The sequence below is a fragment of the Gracilinanus agilis genome, chromosome 4 (assembly GCF_016433145.1).
Source record: "Gracilinanus agilis isolate LMUSP501 chromosome 4, AgileGrace, whole genome shotgun sequence".
NCBI classification, from domain to species: domain Eukaryota; kingdom Metazoa; phylum Chordata; class Mammalia; order Didelphimorphia; family Didelphidae; genus Gracilinanus; species Gracilinanus agilis.
Window position 1 is genome coordinate 512367918 of NC_058133.1, and position 24614 is coordinate 512392531.

The 24614-nt window shown below is 46.8% G+C and overlaps 1 protein-coding gene and 1 non-coding gene across 5 annotated transcripts in view; both read left to right on the forward strand.

The window, feature by feature from the left end:
* The first annotated feature begins 295 nt into the window (after positions 1-295).
* Positions 296-24614, forward strand: part of ATG16L1 (autophagy related 16 like 1) — a 30935-nt gene continuing 6616 nt past the window's right edge. The window contains exons 1-13 of one of the 4 annotated variants that reach the window (XM_044673304.1): positions 296-410; positions 4704-4797; positions 5028-5133; positions 5281-5354; positions 5442-5693; positions 9341-9406; positions 14419-14505; positions 15202-15258; positions 15467-15517; positions 16186-16288; positions 17961-18066; positions 22932-23002; positions 23933-24004. In XM_044673304.1, coding sequence (XP_044529239.1) covers positions 296-410; positions 4704-4797; positions 5028-5133; positions 5281-5354; positions 5442-5693; positions 9341-9406; positions 14419-14505; positions 15202-15258; positions 15467-15517; positions 16186-16288; positions 17961-18066; positions 22932-23002; positions 23933-24004 — 1254 coding nt within the window. The remainder of the gene's footprint in view (positions 411-4703; positions 4798-5027; positions 5134-5280; positions 5355-5441; positions 5694-9340; positions 9407-14418; positions 14506-15201; positions 15259-15466; positions 15518-16185; positions 16289-17960; positions 18067-22931; positions 23003-23932; positions 24005-24614) is intronic. The other 3 variants (XM_044673305.1, XM_044673306.1, XM_044673307.1) reach the window with 3 other exon arrangements.
* LOC123248244 lies at positions 16444-16735 on the forward strand. Its single transcript, XR_006506313.1, has one exon.

Consider the following 24614-nt stretch of genomic DNA (forward strand, 5'->3'; position numbering starts at 1 on the left):
TTCCATGATATAAGTGTACAAATCTAAGTGACTTCTATGAACTCTGTGTATGGTTCTTAACAGGAATCCTAAAGCTAAAGGACACTGATGCACCCCTGTAAGTAGAATGGCATTAGAGGGCTTCTCCAGGACCCAACCTCTAGCCATTTGGCCGTTCCGGTTTCGAGGAGGGAGGAGAGCCCCTACCTTTGCTCCTCTGGGGCCGGCTAGAGAACTGACCNGGGGCGGGCGCGGCGGACGTGGGCCAGAAGCAGGCGGCGGGGGGCGGCAAGAGCCCGGTACGGTGACGGCGGCGATGTCGACGGGCCTCCGGGGCGCCGGGCTCCCGAGCTGGAAGCGCCACATTGCGGACGAGCTGCGGCGGCGGGACCGGCTCCAGAGGCAGGCCTTCGAGGAAATCATCGCGCAGTGTGAGTGCCCGTCGGGTCCCTCGCGCCTCCCGCTCCTCCTCGTCTTGCCCACGTGCTTCCGGGGCTCCGGGCCTGCCATGAGAGCTGGGGGGGGCGTGGGGGAGGGGGCGATGCCCACTGCGCGAGACTAGAGACACCGGGGGTCCTTAATCTGGCCTCGAACAGGTGAGCTTCCCCCGGACTGAGCTCTGTGCCCAGGCCTCCTATAGACCTTTGACGTTCAGGCTCCCCTGGGTGGTAGGCGGCACGCGGCGCTGACCCGCCGGCTTGTCTTGTCTCTTTTTATCTCCCTTCCCCTCCCTTGTCTCTGTCTCTTTGTATCAGTCTCATTCTCAGAATTCCTTTGGGGACGTTTCCGTGCGTCACTTCGCTGCTTCCTAAGTCAGTCTCGGTGTTTGCTTCCTTTTTTTTAAGTCTCTGCTAACTGGGCGCGGTGGGCTGAGCCACGACTGCAGCCGTGAGGTCCCCAAGTTCGTGGCCGGGTGGTCCTGGAGACATGCTTCTCCCCTAAGGCTCTTGTTTCCCCACGTTGAAATGATGACACTGGCCATTTTGGAAGGAAAACTCTCAGTACTCTGCTCTGCATTTTCTGTTCCTCGTGGCTGCCCTAAACAGCTTTATTTAACATTAACCTAAATGTGAGTTTCTGGCCCTATCACCTTTGGAAGGGGCACCTTCAGTCCCTCTTGAATAGAAAAAGAACACAGGCTCTGCAGGTGCCCCCTGTGCATCCTGGGCTAGTTAATGCTCTCACTCATCACCCTTGGGGTGTTTGCTTTGTTCTTTCTAACGACCTGCTCCAGGAGTAACCCAGAGGACAAGGGATTCTTCAGGCTCACACTCCCGTGGCTGCCATCTTGGCACTTGCCCATTGTTAGGGGCTGTGATTAGTAGTGCTGGGAACCTGATAAAGAAATGATTGATAATATTGGAGCCCATCCTGGAGAGTGGGGTGAGGATGATTTCTAGCTCTGAGCAGCAACATCTGTCAGAAATACTCAGAACCCAGACCAGCAGCCATTCACTTTGACCTAAAAATAATCCTGGATTCACTAGGCAGTTGTATGGTTTGTCAGAGATGTTGGACCCCCCCCCCCCCTTGACTGGAAACTCCTTGAGGGCAGGGATGCCCACCTACTTGAATTTAGTCTTGCCTAACACTTTGTGAAATTCTTTGCCCATACTTTCTTGTCTACCCACCCTCCACCCCCAAACTGTCCTTTCATCAGCTTGGGGAACTCAGGATGTGGAAACTCCCTCACCCAGTGCAAATTGTCAGTTTGTCTTAGAGGCTGCCAAGAGCACTGTGTGACTAAGAGAGTTGGCATTTTGTATCAAAGGTAGGACCTGAACCTAAGCCTTAGTGACTCCAAACTAAGTCCCCTGCTGCTCTGCTTAGAATAGATGCCTAATAAATGGTCAGGATAATAGTGGCTGCTGGTGGCAGCTTATCTTTATTCTTTATCCATATCTCCTACTGGAAACTCCCTGAGGGCAGGGATGCTTTCAAATATTTGTAGTCTAACTTTGAAGGTCGATTAAGCTTAGAAATTTTTTATTATAGTAACTAACTATATAAGTTTAAATGTTAACCTTTTTTATATAAAGGTCAAGAAAATCCACTCTAAATTAACTTTTTTTTCCCTAGTGCCAAGGACTACAAATTGTCATGTACTTTATTTAAGTCATTATTGGACAATTACCAGCTTCCTTTACAGCTTAATATCAACATTTATTGAGTACCTCTTACATGAATTACTTTTTCAACCCCTTTTAAATTTAAATCAGTTGGTTGTTTTTTTTTCAGGTTTCCCTTCAGCTTCCCAAATGTATGGCACCTCAGCCTTGAGAGAACTCATGTCTCATTAGGGTCAGAGTGATGAGCTGCCAGCCTTGGAGCTCCCATGTAGGTCTTAGGAGTCCTAGAAGGAATGATTAAGCTAAAAGAATCCCTTTAGATTGGTGCTCTGCCGAAAGGTTGAGTGGGCAGGGCTGGGATGTCCTTTTGTCAGCATTGTAATAGAAGAATGCTTCTGAGGTCCCTTCCAGCTTCCAGATGCTGGTGAGCTATAGCAACAGCCCCACTATATATCAAGGGACTGGTCGCAGCTGCCCATTTGTGTGACCTTGGTCAATATCCCTTCATATCCGGCTCTTTTCTGCTTAATTCTAATCTGATGCATTGGAGTATGTAGTCTTTAAAGTCCTTTGAACTCTAGAATTCTGTGCTCAATTTGGGTTTCTTCCTGAACCAGCCCAGCTGTCTGCCTCTAATGAATGATTTTTTTATGGAGCCATATGGCTTGTCACTGGGAGCTGTGAGGGTAGCAGGCATGCTGCCGCCCTGCCAATTCTGAGCATTCTCTTGCCTGAAAGACTGAGTAGAAGAAGCTCAGAAAGAGGCATTTTCTCCTCTTGGAATAAACCTCACCTTTGGCCAGTTCCTTGTGGTCTTTCTGGGTCATATAAGTAGTGTCTCTCCATCTAGCCCATCTCCTCTGCTTTTTCCTTTGTCATTGAAGGGGCCTTTTCGAAGGCCCTCCCCAACGTGTCCATTGAAAGACCTAAAATGGTATAATAGATGTGGGATACTCTTAATCTAGTGGCCTAAAAAACTTTCTGTTCAGTACTGCCCCCCATAAATCACTGCCACCATTGTTTGTCACCAGGCCATAGTGGGGGCCCACTATGGATATCATGACTTGCAGAAGTTGTAATATCTGTGTTCATAGTCACTTGCTAATCATCATCTCAGTGTACATAAAGGAACCTTGAGTTGGGCTTTTTGCCCATGGGGTTAAGAGGAAAGCACCAGAGAGAAGGCAACATAGGAAAAGAAGTCATGATACCTTCAAGAGGAGACACTTGATTGTAACAGACCCCAAGCAGTCTAAGGCCTTGCTCACAGGACTGCTAACTTCTAGCCTGCTTGAGAGTTGTGACAGTGATTTCATAGTGGCTTGTGGTAGAGTGGATGGAGTGCTGAGGTTGGAGTGAGGAAGATCCAAGCTCAAATCCAGCTTCAGACACGTTCTAGCTATGTGACTATAGGCAAGTTATTTAACTTCTGTCTACTTTGGTTTCCTCCCCTGCAAAGTGAGCATAACAACACCACCTACCTCCTGGGGTTGTGAGGATCAAATGAGATAATATTCATGCCTGGCACTTTAGAAGGTGCTTAATAAATGCCTATTTCCTTCCAAACTCATTTTCCTCCCTTCTGCCACACAAACACACATACATGCACACAGGCACACATTAATGTCATGTGTGAAGTTAGAGATGGAAGGTCATGGTGAGGTTATTTTGTTGTCTTGAATTAAAATCTATTTTGTGTGAGTTTTCCGTAACTCCTATCTGATAACTAGCAACAACTTGAGAAAAATAGAAAAACCAGAAATGAGAATTACTGCTTCAGAGCAATGGGATAGAAAGAGCTGGGAGTGGAAACAAAAGGATAGAGGTTTCAATCCCTTCCTTTAAATCTTCCTGACCCCCAATTTCTTCATCTGTAAAATGAGAGCATTAAATTAGATGGCTTCAAGAAGGCCTTTTCGGGGGTAGCTGGGTGGCTCAGTGGATTGATAGCCAGGCCTAGAGAAGAGAGGTCCTAGGTTCAAATCTGATCTTAGACATTTCCTAGCTGTGAGATCCTGTGCAAATCACTTAACCTCCATTGCCTAGCCCTTACCTCTCTTCTGCCTTAGAACCAATAAGACAGAAGATAAGGATTTTAATTTTTTTTAAGTCCCCTTCAGTTTTAGAACTGTGACCCTATGAACTGTATCTTTTTTGTTACTGTTTACAATTAGAAAAGATTAGTAACTGGCCCAACCAGTTGTTAGGTGGCAGCAGAATTATTGGATAAGAGAGAGCACCATACTTGGACTAGGAAGGTCTGTGTTCAAGGGCTGGTTCTACTTTCCAGCTGGGTGACAGGGAAAATCTCAGCCTTGTTTTTCCTCTGCTAGGTGAGTAGAGTGGAGTATAAATGATCTCTTTGGCATAAGGCAAATTCACTGTGTCCTTGATATAAGAGTATTCTGTTGGCCGTGCTTCTACACCTTTCTTGGGCCTTGCAACCTGTGCTTAGAATGGAAGCCATTCAAAGTTGCCATACTTTGGGCTTCATCAAAAATATTCTAATGCTCTTGCTGCCTTATTGAAGGTGGCCCAACCCCACATTTTATGGTACATAATTAATGCAAGCATTACTGAGGACATAATGTCAGTCTTTGGGTTCAGGCTGGATTTTGGTTTTGCTCTTCATGCATGGATTTCTTGTTCTAACAGATAATAAGTTGCTGGAGAAATCAGACCTACAGTCGGTGTTGGCTGACAAACTACAAGCAGAAAAACACGACTTGCAAGGCAGGCATGAAATCAGGTATTCTCTGATGATTAGGTATCTCTCCTTTGGAGAATTGGTTCCTTTTCCACTAGGCCAGAGATCCGGGCATTTTTATTCTAGTTTGGAAGTGAGTTAAGGGCTATGGATAATTTCTGTAATGAAGATGTTCTGCTATTTAAGTTTGACCCCAAAGGTCACTTGATTTCTTTCTTTCCTTCTTTGGCTTCCCCATGCTCCCTTCACTTGGCTGATTTTTGGAATCTTAGTCCAGGACATGATGGCTTGTGGAATGATGCTCAATTACAAGAAATGGCCCAGCTGAGAATTAAACATCAAGAAGAATTAACTGAATTACATAAGAAACGTGGGGAGGTGAGAATATCTATCTGGTCACTCATTTGTTCCCTCAAAATGGTGGATAGGAGGGTGATCATCGCTATGGGAGGGTGGTAAGACCATCCAGTCATTTTTCAGTGTGTTTTGTCTAACAGGTTCTATATATATTTCTTTATCCCCTAGTTAGCTCAATCGGTGATTGACCTGAATAACCAGATGCAGCAGAAGGACCGGGAGATGCAGATGAATGAAGCAAAGTAAGTGGAAATAGGACTTTCCCAGAGCTTGGCGTTTGGGACTCACCTGTTGCTGATCTCCTCTCGTTGGCCTTGGTGTACTTCCAGAATTGCTGAATATTTGCAGAAAATCAGTGAGCTGGAAGCTGAGTGCCAAGAACTTCGCAATAAGCTTCAGGACTTTGAAAGAGCCAACCAGACCCTAAAGGATGAATATGATGCCCTGCAGATCACCTTTACTGCCTTAGAAGAGAAGCTGAGAAAGACTACTGAGGATAACCAAGAGCTGGTCACTCGCTGGATGGCTGAGAAAGCCCAGGAGGCCAATCGTCTCAATGCAGAAAATGAAAAGGACTCCCGGTGAGATGTCTAGCTGACTTCATACTGGGGGAGGGCTCTTCATTCCTAACCAAGAGGAGGTCAGGGGAAGGCTTTACTGGGTGCTCAGTTTCTGGTAAGCACCAAGAAACTCATTCTTCTTTTTGACTTGCCTCTTGTAGCTTCACATTAACAAAAACCGACAGTTTTCAAAAGCTAACTGATATTTTATTATTTTGAAGCATGTGGTGATTTTTCCTTTTTAAATCAGCCTCCTGGAACCTCCCCAGATGATGACTTCTCTCAAGCACTTGATACCAGGTTTATTTGGAAAGTTCTAGAAAACTAATGGATTCCACTTGGACATTCTGTATCTCACAAATTCAATAGATTCTTAGGAATGCCTACCATACCTTTTGTTCCACATACAACCACAAGTATCTTCAGAATCCCAGAGGCCACCTATTCCAACCTCTACTTGAATGAAAATCCCTTCTCTACGATTCCAAAGACATATGTGGTCATCCCTCAAAACCTCCACTTTTGGAGAGTTTTAATTATTGGAAAAGTCTGCCTGATGTTGAGCCTAAAACCCTCCTCTGTCAGTTCTGTATACTGCTCCTAGTTCTTCCCACCAGGCACCACAAAGTGGATCTCTCTCTTCCTTGGTATGATGCTCTTAAAGCCTGCCTGGGCCTTCTGGGCTTATGGCCCCGCTGAATGCCCACAGGGCCCTTAGCTTCCCCTTGCCATCCTCTAAGAGTTTTGCTAGTTTTCCAGTGTTCTTCATTACATGTCATAGAAACTAGAATTAGAAAACAGGCCTACAAGATAATGTAATGATGTGTTAAGTAGATAGTGACTGGCCAAGATCAGATGTAGATAGTGGCCGACTTCTCCCTTTGGGATGTTACCCCTGCTAACAGCCTAATGTGCATATGTGCGTTTAGCTGCTACATCTCATATTAACTACTCCACACACCTTGTGTCTTTTCCATGTACACCTCCTCCTGCTTATATTTTGAGGTTGATTTTTCAAACTAGGCCAGGGCTTCATCTTTATCCCTACTAAGTGATACCTTGTTCAATTTGGTCCTTATTCTAGGCTCTTGAGGTGTTTATAACCTGTCTCCATCATCAAGGGTGGAAGAGCAAGTACACAGCTTGGAAAGAGATAGGCAGGAGTTGGATTGTGGAGGGTGTGAGACTCCTTTCATCAGCAGTTGTCATTGTCCCATCCACCCCCAGCTCAGGGTCTGGGTCGTCTTTGGTCCTTCTGGTCCCAACATAGCTTGTTTGTTTATTATCCTTCGCATTCATGACTAATTCTGGTCACTCTGTCCATCTATGCTGCCTACATTCTCACACAGCACTTTTTGTTTGTCCTTCATGGCTGGGTCAGGAGGCAGTGGGCCATAGTGCAGAAAGACCTGGCCCAAGACCCTTGCTTGGGCCAAGCCTGGGCAAACTGCTTAGCCTCTTTCCAGATCCCAGCTGGGAGCTCTGAGAGCCTAATCTACAATGATAGAGTTCCCCAACACCCAATGAAATCACAGCTCCAGGCCAGAAAAAGTTGTTCCCTGACTCCTTCATCCTCCAGCTCAGTTCTTCTGACCAGAATTGCTATGATGTCTTCAGCTTCCTTCTTGGAAGTTACCCATCCTCGGATCAAATTCCTCTGTGAATTTTAGACCTCTTTACACCTGGAGGTTTAGACACGATATCCTGTCTCACCAAAGAGGTGATCCTGTCACCATAGGGGAGGACTTAATCTCAACCCCACCAGTTAACCAAGGGTTAATTCTGCTTTGGACCTCCTGAAGTAGTACTTGCCATTAATACTTGAGGTCATCCCTAATGTAACTGAGATGGCTTCCTGTCCCAGTTAGGCAGATTGTGCTGTAAACCATCCAGGGAACTTGGGCTCTGCCTCCCTGGGCCCCAAGAGAAGAGGCCTTTTATGATTTTGTGGGGGGACCTTCCCTGCTGTGTTCCTGGTGAGAATGAGAACCTGTTTGTGGGAGAAGAAGTGAAGAAAGGAGAGTCATGCTGGGAAAGGAGAGCTGGGCTTCAGGCTTTTCCTTCCAGATTAGGCAGGTTAGAGAGTCAGGCAGCCAGCCAGGGTGGGGGAACCTTTGCAGTCAGGTGTTGGGAGGCTGGCTGCAGGCCTCTCTGATCTGTGACCCTCCTCCTTAAGGCCCACTGGGCCTGAGCTTTCTCATCAGACACCAGCCAAGCTCTCTGTATCCCAGCAGTGCTGATGGAGTCCCTTTGAGTAAATGATAAGCTCTTTATTGAGAGAGAGAGAGACACTAGAAGTCATAGAATGGGCCCTACCCTCCAAAAGGCAGGAGGCCAGATTAGGAGACCAGGAGCCAAGAAGAAAAAGACTCCTACTTTGTGTTGTTTTAGGCACAAATCTCCTAGAAACAGTTACTGTTCACTTATCTTATGACAATTTCTAGCATAGATAGAACATCAAATGGAGCCTGGCACATAGCAGACACTTAATAAAAATTCACCAAAAAATGTAGTAATTATGCAATCAAAGTACATGTAAGTGGATAGCGATCGCCATCCCAGTTAGTTCACTTCCTAGGATTGGGGAGGAGAGGGGCCAGAACATGGGCTTTTCATTTTTGTCTCATTTTGCTTAGGGCTCTCCGTAGATCTCTAGATGCCTTATTTTTTGTTACTTTGTGTATTCTTTTGTATGGTAATCCATCATGGTTTGAGCAAGGATGTCACATGATGAAAGCATGGTTTCAGGAAGCTGGATTGGAGGGGATGGGCAGTGGGATTGAAAGGCAGGAGAGGGCCTCAGTGACAGGGCTGGGTGAATTGGGCAGGAGGACAAAGAAGAAGAAAATGAATCCAGAGGGTGGGTAAGTCTCCCCCTGCCTGGGAGAGCAGGAGGATCCTGGCTCATGAACAAGCAGGGGAGTTGGAAAGAGGGTCTTAGCAGATCCTTGGCTGCCCTTGGGCCTGAGAAGACCAAGACTGGCTTTCCCTGGGGGAGGCAGCTGGAGGGGCCCTGGCTGCTTTACCTTTAGCCCTCCCCATTTCTCTTCATCAGCACTGGGCAGAAAGTACAATAGAGCTGCTCTGTTCCTTCCCACCCACCCCCCCCAAGACATCTTACATCTTAGAATCTATATTTTGTGTTGGTTCTTGGGCAGAAAAGCGTTGGGGCTAGGCAGTGAGGATTAAGGGACTTAATGGAGTCACACAGCTAGAAAGTGTCTGAGATCAGATTTGAACCCACGACCTCCTGTCTCCAGGCTTAGCTCTCTAAACACTGAGCCACCCAGCTGTCCCCCTTGTTTCATTCCTTTTGCATAGGTAGGAGGTCATGGAAGGGACCTTGGAGTACCAGGTCAAAATCCACCTCTCCCACTTACTACCAAGTCATATGACTTCTCTAACCCTCTTTTTTCTCCCATTTCTGTCTTGTCTTTGCTAGTAAAGAGAGTAACTGGGTGGCTATTGGATTTGAGAGAAAGAGATGGGACGGAGAGGGAATGGGTGAGTGTGCATGTGTGCTTATGGTTCAGCCTCAGAGTTCTTCCTGACCTACCATCAATTCCCAGCTGTTTTCATGGAAACAGTCACAGAGCCCCCTGTAGGTAGATCTCCATCAGCACATGCAAGGGTCTTAGTTTTGGTTTTAATCCTGTGACTTTTTCTAGACGCCGCCAGGCCCGGCTGCAGAAGGAACTTGCTGAAGCTGCCAAAGAGCCATTGCCTGTAGAACCGTAAGTGTCCTGGACAGTGGGTAGGCCAAGCCCAGCTGCCCATTCTGGCCATCCTTAGCTCAGCCTCTTTCTGTGCCCCACCTCTCATCCCCTGCAGCCTGCTGAGTGATGCTTGGAAATTGGGTAGGGGCTGTCCAAAAGGCACTGTGGCCCGAGCCCAGCAGCAATAGGCTGAGAGCTGTTCTTGACTGAGGGGAGGAAGAAGTGTGACAATAAAGGAGGAGAGGATTGCTGGGCCAACAGGGCAGGATTGCTAGCTTTAAAAAATGACCAAATAGAGGGCCTGCTATTGGCCCTCTGTTGCCTTGAATACCCTTAGTAGGGCCACAGGAGCCCCAGGCCTCCCGCAGTGAGCTGAGACCTGACTTTTTGTTTGTGTCCATTTTTTACATATGAATTGAAATAAAATTCAGCCCTTGTTCACTGTCTTAACCCACGTGGTGTTTCAAAGCTTGCAGCTCTTGAAGGAGAGTTATTGTGAAAATACCAGACCTCCTGATTATGCTGTTGTCAGGGGATCTTCCTGCCCTCACCCACCTTAGAAGCAGTCAGGACAGAACGTCCAGGAGGAGGGGCATGGCACGTTGCCCGAGTCTCCTTGTTCTGAAGTAGGTTCCCCAGCACAACTCCTACCAGATATTTAAGCACAAATTGGGGCAAGTTTTCTGAATGCCAAAGGGCTCTTCCTCAGCCAGAAAGCTTAGGTGGTTTAGGAAGGAAACAGCCATTCAGCTCACTTTGTAGACATTACAATTTTTCATCTTTTCCTCTCCCTTCACTTGGTCCCAGTGGTCATTCTTGTTCACCCTCAGCATTGCCAGGGGACACCAGCACTGTTTTCCCCAAATTCTTAAATGGTCAGAATTTCCAGGAGGGACAAGAGGGCAGGGTTTTCTATATTTTCGAATGAGGAAGTGAGTTCAAAGCCACAGAAAGAAGGAACTTGACCATCAGAGTCAAAAGCCTGCCCTCCCCTTGAGGGGAGCCATTAGGCTGCCGCTCCTCACCTAGCCTGGCCTGGTCTGGCCAGCTCTCGGCCACAGTATCCATACAGGACTTGGCCGTGACTATTTTCAGTGCTAGAAATAGATGTTATTTGTAAAGCAGTCAGGAGGAAGAGCCCGGATTGCACAGCAACTCCTTCTTCCTCTGAGAAACTGAGAGGTCACACATGAGCAATAAGAGAGCACACAGGGGGTCTGCCTGGCTCATCCCACTCCCTCATTGTCCTGGTCCGAAAAGCCAGAAACCCTCCCTGGACGCCACCTCCGTTCCTGTAGGCTGGCTCTCTGACCACACCCTTCCCTTCCTCTGCTTGGCTCAGACGATGCCATTTGGCTTTTGCCTGGCATCTAATTCTTCAGACCTTAAAATGCACGACCATCACGGAGAGGAAGCGAAGCAGACTATCCCTGGGCAGCCATTCAGATAGCTGCTCTGAGCCCACAGCACAGATTTCACTTGCCTTCTTAGGACCATTTGGGGCCTCAAAATGGGGGGGTGGGGCTTGTTATTACTTGATTGATGCCTCCTGATTTTAAAGGTAATGCACTCCCCACCCCTCCCCCAGCTGTTTGTTGTTGCTGGAGCCCCAAGGCCAAACACGGCCACATCTGTCAAGGCCGTCACTGATTTTGTACAGTGTCCTTTGTTCCTACTGTTTGGGGGATGGGAAAGGACTTGAAATATTCTCTGTAATATACTGAGGCAGAAAAGGTACATGAATGAGCAGAACCTCAAATAGCGGGTGGTAGAACCTTCCAGGGGGTGAAGCCCATACAGAAAAAGGAATCGGCAAGGAAGGGGAGGGGAGCCTGCCTGAGAGCTCACTCCTTCTCTGGCATTGATGCTTCTTGGTAGGAGCTCACTTCAACAGGCAGAAAGATTGCGGGGGAGCAGGGGGTGGTGCCTGCAGGGACGGTAAGTAAGAAGCTTCCCAGCCCTGCATGCATTGGCCAGCTTGTGAGATGGTTGCTCCTAGGGCATTTTTGAGATTGAGGCTTGTGTCATTTGCAGATAAGGCTGAGAATGGGTTTGATCTTGATCTCTCTGGGATAAATTTGCTTCCAAAGAGCAATAAGAACACCATTGGCCATGATGCCTTTAGCATGTGCAGGGCTTTTCCCTTCAATTATCCAGAAGAGTACGGGGCCTTTTCTCCCCACTCACCCAAATATTCAATGGCTTAACATTTGGTGATAACCAAGCTGCCTCACTCTCCTCTCAGCATTAGAAGAAATGGGAAGAGAAATATAGGAACTGGTGTGTCACACCATCATGGCACACACATCCCATTCAGGGACATGGTGGTAGTTGAATAAGTTGGGTTCCAAAAACATTGATCTGCCTCCTGTGTGCAGGCCCCTGCCAGATGGTGGAGTTAAAAGTTGAGCAAAGACTCAGCCCTGCCCTTATGGAGATTATAGTGCAGATGCCAGAGAGTAAAAACAGTTCAGGAGGCAAAGAGAGCCAGGCCTAGAAACAGGAGGTCCAGGATTCAAATCTGGCCTCAGCTACTTCCTAACTATGTGACCCCGGGCAAGTCACTTAACCCCAGTTGCCTGGCCCTTCTGTTCTTCTGCCTTAGAATCAATATACTCTTATATTGACTCTTAAGATGGGAGGTAAAAAAATATTGCGGATCGTTTTCTATTTGAGTTCTTTAAGGTCTCCTGGGTATGTCCAACTAGTCAGTGTTCTTCCAGGGAAGTGTGCAAGGTCAAAATGAGGCAGGTGCACTCTGTCCCAACTGGCTTAGTGCATCATTAGCTGGACATTGGACCACAGAAATTAGGTTCTGTGTCTTGTCCCATAAAGAAGGTTGTGTCTTTAGGACCTAACCCTTCCCCAGAGGTATTAGAAGCAGACCCTGCTTAATTGATTGTGTTAAATCTGGGGACTTTGGTATGGCCCACAGAAATCCTCAGGTTAACTCGTTTATTTACTTTTACTACTCACCCTCCATCTTAGAGTCAATACGGCGTATTGGTTCCAAGGCAAAAAAGCAGTGCGGGCTAGGCAGTGGGTCACCCAGCTAGTTAGTGTCTGAGGCCAGACGGAAATCGTCAGATCTAAAAAAATGATTTGTTCTCCTTGGCCCATGTGGCCTTGACTTGCCATCTCCAGGGATAGTGGGCAACATTCTGCAGCCATGCACGTGCATGCTCTTCTATAATTAGGGAGGTCTTCATAAAATCATATTAACTTTCAGAAGCAGATTTAAGGTTTACAAATGTATCCCACCACTCCTGGGGGTGACCCAGGTGAGTGGACCAGCTCACCAGGCCTAGTTTCTTCACTTTTTCCACCAAAAGAAGGGATTGGCAAGGTGGCCTCCAAGGTTCCTTCAAGCTCTAAAGCTGATGACATCAGCAGTCCTAGGAGATGTTTAACACATAGAGGCCGAGTGCAATGACTTGCCCAAGACCACAAGAGTACTAGGAGTCAGCATCATGTGAGCCCAGTCTTCCCTGTTTTCATGTATGGATGCTTCGGAAGAGGGACTCAAGGAGAAGGAATTCTTCCAGGATCCTTAAGGAGCTGCTGTTCCCTGGGGTCAGGGCTGTGTGCCACACATGGCACACCATAGAGGGGCCATCTCTCTGCTCCATGTTCTTGGTGTGGATCTCAGTAGAGCAAATCCTCCATTTTCATTCTTTTCTCTACTTTTCCTCTTCTCCAGAGGCTGCAGTTCAGCAGGAGGCCTTAAGAACAAAACATTATTGGTTTTCTTTCTTTCTCAGTTGGGGAGGAAAGAGTGGCAGGGAGAAGGGACAGATTTTGTTGGGAGTGGGGTGTTCAATTTGAAAAACACTTTCCTCCCCCCATGCAGAAAAGTTCTGAACAAGAAATGCCACCTCTTTGCCAGGAGAGGAACTTTTCACATTCATTTAAAAATAAACAAAAGCCCTTGGAAGGAGGGAATACAGAGCTCCAGTCTGAGTGTCAGCTCCTTGGGGGCCTCCTCATGCCTCCACCCTTCCCCCATAGAGTTGGGAGACACCCTACAGCTCCCCCCATCTGTGGCCTTCATTTTACAAATGAGTAGACTTAGCTGTTAGCAACAGATCCTGGTCTAGAAACACTGGGATTTTTTGGAAAGGCTGTGGTTTCATACTCTTGTGTTCAAACATAAACACAAAGTATATTGAGAGTGAAATTTGGGTAGCTGTTAGACTCCAACTCACTTTTTTTTAAAGCCTTTACCTTTGTCTTAGAATTGATAATAAGTATTGGTTCTAAGGCAGAAGAACGGTAATGGGGGTTAGAAGGTAAAGGGGTAAAGAAGGGCTAGGCAATGGGGGTTAAGTGACTTGCCCAGGGTCACACAGATAGGGAATGTCTGAGGCCAGATTTGAACCCAAGAGGACCTCTTCTCTTGCAGTCCTGGCTCTATTTACTGAGCCACCTAGCTGCCCCTCTACCTCACTTTTTAAAACAAATATGTGTGTGTGAGAATTTCCTCTGGCTTTACTAACCCTCTCTAATCCGTGGACTCTGCTCTCTAGTGCTCTGTCATGTGGATTGCTACTTGGCTGCTTTGCAGATCTTTGCCCCTATCCCCTCCACAGCCAGCCTTCTTTTTCCTAGTTTAGCTTCTGTGCATGGAATCCTTCCCAGGGCTGCCATCTCTTGGGCTTCAGCTTAGGGCTAGTAGACCAGATTGTTTTTGCATTTGCCCACCACCCCTACCCACCTCCCCTTCCTGGACTTGTGACTGGCAGTTCTCATGCTCTTCTGGCTTGGCTGTAGCCTCTCAGGGCCCTCCAAGTGCAAAGTGGGCTGGATGTCCGAAGGAGCCAAAAGCTTGCTCTGAAGTGAGGTTTTTCCATGGAGCCCCGGACTTGATTTCTATAAGCGTCACTTTGGATATTTCCAATAGTGTTCTCAGTGTGGCCTAGTTAGAGAGGTGGTTGATGGATGAGAAATGGCAGTGGGCTTTTCAGGAGAGATTCGTGATGGGGCTGCCACTAGCCGATTCACAAAGTAGAAACATTCCCATCCTTCTCCAGGGATGATGACATAGAAGTGCTTGTGGAAGAAGCTTCAGACGCAGCCGAGGAGACGTCGCCCGTTCGAACACTCAGCCGGACCGCCACGTAAGCACGTCGTGTGTCGGGAGAGAACGGAAGCCTATTTGTCATGTTCCCAGGGAGGCTTAGTGTGCATTTCAGAAGTAAAGGAAGCCTGAGTGTTGGCACGGACCAAGTTAGGGAGTCGGGCGGGGATGGCAGTGCCCAGGCTCTGCCTCCTCCTGTGTTCCATGATATATGGGAAAGGTGTAAAGGAACGTGTGGCTGGAGCAGCCAGACTCCCGCTGTCAGTCGTACCTCTGCTGGTATTCCTTCCGAGAGCCAAGAAGTGAAGCAGGTCAAACTTTGTCACGAGCTTAGAAAAGGGTGCAGCATTGCTACATTTTTGAAAGAAAAGTTTCTCATGGACCAAGCTGTGGTTCTTCTCATTTCATTGCAGCGTGTTTAAGAATAGCCAGAAATTCTAAAGCTCAAAACACTTGAGACCAAATTGCTTTCATGTCAGGAAAAGCTACAGGTTTCTTGACATGAAAAGAGAGATGAGTTTCTTCCTGACCTCAATACTTTCTACAAGCTAGGTGCTCTCCTGCCTTTCCCCATGTGTATTTTCTGGTTGGTTCTGTGTTGTATTGTTTTGCCCCAGTGGGGTTTGGGTCTCGGTGGTAGGATATTCTCCTAGCTTGCTTTTTGGTGTGGATGGCATTGATTGGGTTTGGGGCAGACTGTTCACAAGGTTTAAAACTGTCCTCCTATCCCCTTTAGTAAGCGAATCTCCCAGCCTGCTGGAGGCCTTCTGGACTCTATCACTAATATCTTTGGGTAGGTTAGAAAACATTCACCTTTTTATATATGTATTTGTATCTGTACAGCTGTATAATGAACATACACAAGAATATCAGTGATGCAAGGAATACAAAGTCTTTGAATGTCAGCTTTTCTTCTAGCTTTTGCCTTCCTTCCCTTTTTTCCCCTCAACTTTCTGTTTCTTACATCTTGCTGTATGCTGACCTCTGACCTTTCCCTCCAGTCTGTCCGAGTCTCCCCTTTTGGGACACCACCCTTCTTCTGATGCTGCCAGGTGAACACATTATCCACTCTTAGCCCAGCATGTGAGTGTGGGACATTGAAGCCATGCTGACCCCTGTCTCCTTGCCCTCAGTCATCTGATAGACACAATACTAACCTGGATGCTCTGCATGTTCCTCTTAGCCCTTCCAGATGGGAGCCGGGGTGGTCAGACCCTCCATGCTCTCTTATTGTTAACCTTCCTAATCGGCATGTTGGTATTTGCCTTGGATGCTGCTGTGGTTAGGAGCGTGGGCTGGATTCTTCCCACATTGACAATGAAGTATGTAACGAGGCAGGCCCAGTACTGACCTGGGCTGTCTTTTTAAAGAGAGAGAGAGCAGTCCATCTCACCGTTCTAGTGATTTTGCAGTCACAGAAGACTGGGCACCAATCATTGCAAGTCAGAGCCAACAGGCTCAATTGAGCATCCTGGAGTCTGTGGCCCAGTGAATGGGGGTGCCTGTTTCACTGGTGACCAGCCCTCCCACGTGGCTTTTTTTAATAAATGTTTTCTTTGGTGAGTCTCTGAGTGCTTCGACTAGCCAAGGTGGGAAGGGAAAGAGATAGAAACAATCTGGTCAGGCAGATTCATCTCTGATTCTTTTTCTGCCATCTTGCCTCATAATCACTCTGTTTCATCTTCTGTTTTAACATATTTGCATTTGTATTTTTCCTCAGGAGGCGTTCTGTCTCCTCCTTCCCTGTTCCTCAGGATAACTTGGATGCTCCTCCTAGTTCTAATAAAGAAGTTCGGGTGCCCACCACGGCAGTCTATGTCTTCGTAAGTACATTCGTCCCTGGCAGAGTGGCTCGGGAGGTACGTCCAGTTGAACCTCAGAGTTTGTTTGCTAAATCTGAACTAGACCTCTTCGAGTTCTACCAGATGTTCAGACTCTTATGCAGTCCATCTCCTCAGTGGATTCGGCGGTTTTTGGAGGTCAGTGATGAGAAGTAAAAGGTCTGACTGCACTGAGAAATCATGGTCCCTCTTACAGCCTTCACAACTCCCAGCAGCCCACCCATCCTTTTGTACCCAGGCAAGCATAAGGCATGTTGTCCTTGGGATGGTGGAGCAGCTGACAGTTTGGGATGTGTCCAGTGCGTGCTTCCGAGAGGAGAGGGGAAAGACATGCTGGGCTGGTATCCAACAGAGCCTGTCCCAAGGAGTTTGGAGTGGAGTGCGCTAGGGACATGATAGTGCCTGATCTCAAGTTTTCAAGCTGAGACCTCCTGGGCTGATAGAAGCCTGAGAAAATAGTGGGGCCAGACTGCGGTCCAGCCTAAGCGTGGGCTTTAAACCTAGGAAGAGTATTGGGAATGGGACTTGCCCTGATCCACTGTCCAGTTCAGGAGGGTTGTCGTATCCTGGAGGTCAGCCAAGAGCTGCAGTGAGGCATGTTTCCTCCAATTTCACCCTTTTGTTAGAGACCTGAAAGCAGTCTTTCAGAAGAGAGGCAGGTCATTATAGCTTATGCTTGTCATCAGACAAGTCACTAAGAACCCCATATTTAATTCTGGCCCTGCTTGTGATGCTTTATTCCTAGGATGAGATGGGAAGAGAGACTTGCAATTTTAAAAATCCTTTCTACCGACTTCTGCTTCCCATCCTACGAGCAACCTGGCCTCTTCTTCCTTTTTCACAACTGCTACTGCTGCAGGCTCTTGCCTGGCTAGGAGTACTCTGTCCTTACTTTGGGACTTTTGGCTCCAAAAAGACTTGATGGTTAGATTGTCTTGTGAAAGATTTTATTTCATATAAAAACTATTTCTATAGCTATAGCTGACCCTCCTGGTGCTACTGCTCATGTATAGGCTGATGCTCATATCCTGGCAGGGGAACAGTCCCAGAAACATTTCTGGATCTCACCTCATAGACTTTGTGGAACCTGGTTGGTGAAGCAGAGCCACTCGGTTATAGATTTTTACTATGTTATTTTTTCCAAGAAGAGATCTCAATCAACTCACACACTAAGTTAGAAATTACAGCACAGATTAGTTTGAATCGAAGCAAAGATGGCTCGGACATAAGGGAGGCAGGCCACAAAATCAGACCACCAAGATGCTTATTGGGTTGTTATTTTTTTTTTAATCTAATTCTAGACACAGCTAGGTGGCTCTGTGGATAGAGAATCAGGCATGGACACACGAGGGACTAGATTCAAACCTGGCTCCAGACACTTCTTGGCTATGTGACTGAGCAAGTCGCGTAAACCCCATTGCCTATCCCTAACCTCTGTTCTGCCTTGGAATTGGTATTGATTCTAAGACAGGTGGTAAAGGGGTGTTGTGGGTGTGTTAGTATTAGCCTTTTCATTTGAGAGCATGTCCCTATATTAGCAGTTGTGTTTATAAACGGGCCTGCTTCAGGAGCTAGGATGCAGGCTTTGGTTACAATTGCAGTGTCTGGGTAAGGACATGACTAGGAGCTGAGATGGGGTCTTATCTTCTTCCAGGACGCTCATGATGGAGAAGTTAATGCTGTGCAGTTCAGCCCAGGCTCCAGGCTACTCGCCACAGGAGGCATGGACCGAAGGGTTAAACTCTGGGAGGTGTTTGGAGGTAAGAGACAGAACAGTAAGGAACTGCTTGGAACATCTTCTTTGGCAAAAGTGTGAAACGGGCTTAGTGTCCACAAGGAGGGGGGGGGCCACCTTCTAGAGAATCTTCCTCCACTGTCTGTATTTGAGAGGGGACACTAGAGGAGAGTGAGCAGTATATCGAGGAGCCTGAGACAGTTAAGGTACATAGCCTGGCTAATAGAACACTGAATGATGGCTGCCTTTAAGTATTTAAAAGATTGTCTCAAAGAGGAGACTAGATTTGTTCTGTTTGGGCTGGATAGGAGGAAAAGCTACCTAACCGAACCCAGGTGCTGGCTCTTGGTGGATGGCCCCACCTCCTGGATGGCCCCCTAGCCGCTCCCTGGTGATATTTAGAACAGATTCTTGAGCAAGAGTTGGACTAGGTGGCAGAACTCCTAAATTCCCTTCCAAATCTGTGTTTCTAGAAAAACGGACATGTATTGATTATTCTTTCTCCCGGAGATGGCTCCTCATGGTGTAGAAATGACCATTGGGCCCTCAGTAGCTATGCCAATAGAATAGAAACCCTGGAAGGCTCTCCTTCACTAGAGGGGCTTCAGGCACTGATCTCAATATCTGTCCCCCAAGGACTAGCCCACATAGGTCACTGGAGGAATCATCAGTGCAATTCTACCGTGCTGAATTATTTGGCCCTGGCTGCTCTCAGAGACAGTCCACCCAGGTTGGAGAGTGCTTGTGAGCCACACTGATGGAGAAGTTATCTGTCCTGGGGAGAGCACTGGTCACTGATATGCCTAATCCTGGAAAGTTTGGAGATTGGTAGTGACAGGACTTTCAGCTCAGAACTGTGATAGCGTCCAAAGAAGTCAAACAGAATAGAATGGAATTACTAAATGAATGAATACTGCAGTGAAAAGAAATGGACATTTTTGGAAAGTCAGTGTCAAGCTAGTCTTTGTTTATGCACCGCCTGTCCTTATACTTAATGGTGAATATATTTGGGCTAAGAGCTCTTTGACTATCTTAATTGGGAGTCTGGCACTCTCCATTCTAGTCCTAGTTCTGCCACCTGTGCAGCCTTAAGTAAGGCACTTCCCCTCATTGGGCCTCAGTTTTCTTCCTGAGAATGTTGTGTTGGGCCAGATAAACTGTGAGGAAATCCACGCCTCTTCTTGGCATAAGCCATTCCCCAACAATTGTGACTGAAAAATGATGAGCCATCCTGGCCAATTCTGAGAGCATTCAGTGTAGCAATCCAGGTATACATTAATCTTGATATTATTTTAAGAATGCTCAAAAACTGACTCTTGTATTGCTTCTGATTGATTTCTGTAACCTTGAGTTAAACTGAACCTCAACCTTGCCAAAATCCTAGCCCTTCCCTAAGGCTACACTCTGGAAGGCTGATCAGCTATCTCAGTCTCCTTGCCTTACCTTCAATCAAACAGCATTTGTATCAAGACCTCAGGCCTCACGGATTCCTGATCTAGACGTTTGCTCTACCTGTTATTTCAGGTTCCAACAGTTTGTATCTCCTGATGTTTACATATGTATCAGACCACTTGGCTCTCCCCTTCCCACCACATATGGTTGTAACCCCAATAAGAGGAGCTATATGACAGTTGGCAAAGAAGCTCTTAACCATCAGAGCTCCTAACCAAGAAGCTCTTGACCACCAGAGCTTTCTCGCTGTCTGTCTACCTTATCCCAAAACTTTCTATGTCTGGGTTTCTTTATTCTCGCCTTATGTTCTCTTTCCATTAGTACTTAGCCCGTAACCCATTTTCACTCAGTCCTTGGTTCCCCTTTCTAAGTGTCCAAGCTAGGAATTTTCGTGGAGCTGCTGGACAGCTTCATTGAGCAATGCTGGTGGGACTCAGGAATCTCCAAGCCTTCTTCTGGCTTTAACGTCTATTTTTGACAAACTTCCAAATTAAAGATAAAATAAACTGCAACCCTCAGAAGAAATCAAAAGGTTCAGAACAGAACATGCCTGGGTTGCATTCGGAGAAGAATCACATCCCACATTTGGCTTGCTCTGCCCTGAGCAGGGCCCATCTGGCCAGTGTACTGTCTTCAGTTTCAGGCACTGCATTTCAGGAAAGGCCGAGATAAGCTGGAGCATGTCCCAGAATGGGGGTGACCAGGACAGGGCTCAGATGGCCTGGGAAACATGCAAGTATGAGGAGCCAGTGGAGGAGTAGGAGACATTTATCCTGAAGAGAGAAGGTGTAGAGGGGCCCACTTGAGCCGGCTTCCCATTTCAGTAGACCCGGGCTTTGTTCTGCTTGGCCCCAGAACATAGAACTTGGAGTGGTGGATAGAAGTTACACAGGGGCATATTTAGGTTTGGTGTACGTGACCAAGTTCTAGCTAACCAGAAGTGAAATGAGCTGCCTTTAGAGTTTGTGAGCCCAGATGCGGGTTGGAGGAGATGACCTCTTGTGGGCTCTCTAGCTCTGAGATTCTGTGTCCGTATTAGGGGGACATGCCTACTCCACTGTTGCTCAGTAACCCAAGAAACTGCTGGCATCAAACCAAAATGAAAGCCCCCAGGCAAGGCCCTGTCAAGGAGGTGAGCTGGAGTGGAAGCTCAGGCTTCAGTCATAAATGAGGCCAATCTGAGCTTGGGCCTTCAAGGCCTTTGTAGAACCTGGGAAAGGTAAGGCCAAGTGCTGGGATCCCTTTTAATTCCCCTGTGGTCCTTCATTTGGCAGCCCAGCAGATTGAGCTTGACAAAGAGACTGTCCCAGAAGAAGCTAAGTGACTTCCCCAGGCCAGAGAGTGGGCCATTGGCCTTCAGAGCACTCCCTTCATTCAGGAACCAGGAGTCCCAGCTGTGCTTCTAACAAATGTCACTGTAGCTCAGCTGAAAGCCAAAACAGAAGCCCCTCAATGCTAAGAACAGCAAGCATGAGGAACCTGCCAGGCCTGTACCCGTGGACCATGTCAGAGCTGCCTCTGTCTAGGCCACGCACAGAGTTAGGGCAGAGCCCAGAGGCAGCATTCCCTCCCTGGATCGTCATTGGTGGGCTCTTTCCTAGACTCCACGTCAATCAAGGGGTAATTCTGTGCTTGTGGGGAGCTCTCTTCTCCCTGCAGATGAATCCCAGTCTTCCAATCTGCCTTTGGGCCCTGAGACATTATGCAGCTTGCCAGTGGCACAAAGTGAATGGGTGTGTATCCAAAGTGAAATTTGCACTCAGGACTTCTGACACTCATTCAAGCTTATGCAGCAGTAATTACTTAGGTCTTTTATTTCCTGTTTTAAAGCCTGTGCTGATTCCCTAGATCAGATAGCTGCACTACCTGTTGTTAAAATAATAAGAGGCCCCTGGACTGTTACTTAGATTAGTTTAGTCCTTTCTAGTTCTGAAACATTCAGCTTAACCCCCATGGGGTCTGCAGATAGATTTCAGGGAGTCTGAGAATTTGGGGGGAGAAATAATTACAGCTTTCTTTTTGCTGTTGATTGGTTTCCTTTGTAATAATCTTGCATATTTTCTGCCATTAGAAACATTATTCTAAGAAGGGGATCCAGGGGCTTCATCAGATTGCTGAAAGGGTCTGTGATTCCCACAGAAAAGAGTCAGATCTCTTGATTTTACCAAGTGGTTTCTCATTTCTTTCAATAGAGGTGGCCCTAGCTTTGGCTACTGCTTTGAAACATGATCCTTTTTCTATTAAAAAATTGAAAAGGTAATAGCATATGAGTAAGACCTCTTCCCATAGGCCGGGTGTGACTTAGAAGGGATAGATCCCCCTAGGGTTTGGGAGTTTTCTACTCAGCAAAATATTACTTCAGAAAGAGTTGTAGATAAGATTGAACCCTCACCATGACAGCAGCTTAAGATGCCAGATAATGGTTCGATAAGTTTTAGAACCTCGTTGTCTTTTGCCGGTCTCCTGAGAGTTGAACAAAAATATAATTGTTGAATGCATCACATTCAGCTGATGGATGGTTGTGATAATAAGCCTTTGGGTTCTCCCTTCTTATTAGTCTACAACCAGTAAATTTTGTGGAAGAGAAGTTGAGACAGCATCAAAGATACAGAAATGGGGTCCCCCCATTTTAAAAAAATATCCATTAACAGCTTTTGGTTCATGCTGCCTTAATTTCTCCCAGTGTCCTTCCCTTCCCTCCTCCCCCCCCCCGGCATCTCATATAACAAAGAATGTTTTTTTTAAGAAAATAAGAGAAAAGTCCACAAAACTGACAGGTATGTTGAAAAAGTCTGAAAATACATTCAGTGTTCCACATATCTGTACCTCCTATCTCTACTAAGGAGTCCCGGAACATTTCCGAATCAGAATTTGTGGCTTTAGGGTGTATCCGGGTCTGTCATCTAGTAGGTCTTATAAATCCTTGTTGATTGGTGAGGTTCTCATGTTGACTGTTCCATTGCCTTTATTGATCAGAAGTTTGCCCCCACGGCATCTTGGAACTGCTTGGGCTTGTCCTTTACCTGCTACCGTGATCCTGGGGTGGGTTCATTTGTGATTTCATTTGGCCTTGGGAACTTCTAGTCAGAAGACTCCCTCTATCTACAGAGATGCTCATCATCCCTCTGTACCTGACTGTCTTAGAGAGTTACCTTGGGCACTGAGAAGTTAAGCACGGGGGTCCCATGGTGAAGTTATCTTTAGTTTCAGGATTCTTGGAGTTTGCGTTGGCCTTGGGACACTTTGTGGCTCAATAGGAAAAGTGCTGGACTTGGTGTTCAAAAACCTGGATTCAAATCTTGGCTCTACCTCTCATTCCTCATAGTTTCTCTGGGCCTCAGTTTCCCCTTCAGTAAAATGAGGAGCTTGGCTCTGAAGACATCTTGAGATCTCTTCCAACCCAGAATGGTGATCTCTTTATTTTCTGTTTTTCTGCAGATAGGTGTGAGGCAAAGGGCTCCCTCTCTGGCAGTAATGCAGGAATTACCAGCATTGAATTTGACAGTGCCGTAAGTATTAATCTGACACCCATAAACTGGGCAATAAAATATAGAGCGAAGCAGCATTTCAGGTGATTGGTACTTAAGGTGGATCGAATGAATTTTTTTGTCTCTCTTGCATAACCTTTCCTCCTAACTCCAAAGCCAGATCAGAGAAAGAGTCAAACAATATTTGTAGCATGATTTGATCGGTTTTGGCAGCACCTGTCCCTAAAACCAGAGAAGGAAATGTTTGCCTTTGTTAGTCTAGAGCTGTGGTTCCCAGACTTTTTTGGCCTCCCACCCCCTTTCCAAAAAAAATATGACTTAGCCCCCTGGAAATTAATTTTTTTTTTAATTTTAATAGCAATTAATAGGAAATATAAATGCACCTGTGGCCATCACCGCTCCCTGGATCACTGCAGCCACCACCAGGGGGTGGTAGCGCCCACTTTGGGAATCACTGATCTAGAAGGATTCATTGAGGCAATGAGATTTCAAGGCAGATGAACATGTGTCTTGGGAGCTCTGTGTAGCCAGTCAGTGGACCTCCGGGAACCTTTGAACAAGCAGAAAAGATTAGGATTTCCTGGAGTGGCATAGCCCTCCCCTCTCCCTCCTTCTCTTCTTCCTGACCTGGCCATGGCCAGTGCATCCTACAACTGTTGGCGCTAATTGGTGTTGGTCATTTCCCCTCACCTGTAGCCTTTTTCTAGGTTGCTTTGGAGCTTTTTCATCATCTGCAGGTGTTTTGTTAATGGGCATGAGAAAAAAAATGTTTGCTCATCATGGATGCTGAGCCTAAAACGTGGGAGCTCATGGGGCAATGGAGAGCAGTGGGGTGGGAGTGAAGAAAGCAGAGCATCATTAACCACAGTTTTGTGGCTCCAGCATTGGGACTGGATGTTTGCAGATGTCCAGACCTTGGGCCCCTGACCCCTGGTGTCTCTGTTCCCGCAGGGATCTTATCTCTTAGCAGCTTCAAATGATTTCGCCAGCAGGATCTGGACTGTGGACGATAACCGATTACGGGTAAGGCCCCTCAAGGCTAGGCCACAATTGTGGGCCCCAGGAAATAATCAACCGATTGAGAATTTTTCCTTTCTGGAAAACTCTCCACGGCTAAGTTACCCTCTTTTATTTTTTAAAATCAATAATTCTCACTTAATAGCCACATTCCCTTGCACTTTCTTGTGTTGTCCAAGGTCTAGCCTCAGTGATATTTGACTCTGCTATCTAGAAGTCTTGACACAGTGTTTGGAATGAGATGCATAAAAAATTTGAGCCCTTCATCCTGAAGCTGACTGATCAGTGGTGTCCATTTATAGTTGGAACATGGATGGGCCTCAGGGATTGATGCTGTGCTTATTTTTAATATGCAGCTAAACTAGGGGTCGGCAACCTTTTTGGCCCTGAGAGCCATAAACGCCACATTTTTTAAAATGTCATTTCGTGAGAGCCGTCCAGTGCTCACAGGGCCGCTCCTATAACAGCACCTGAAAAAAAAAATGGACTTTATGGCTCCTGCAGAAAGAGCCATACGTTGCCGACCCCTGAGCTAAACAGAGCCTCTCAGCAGCTGATTTTAGACAATCAACAAGCAAGCATTTATTACACTTTTACTGTGTCAGACACCACGCTA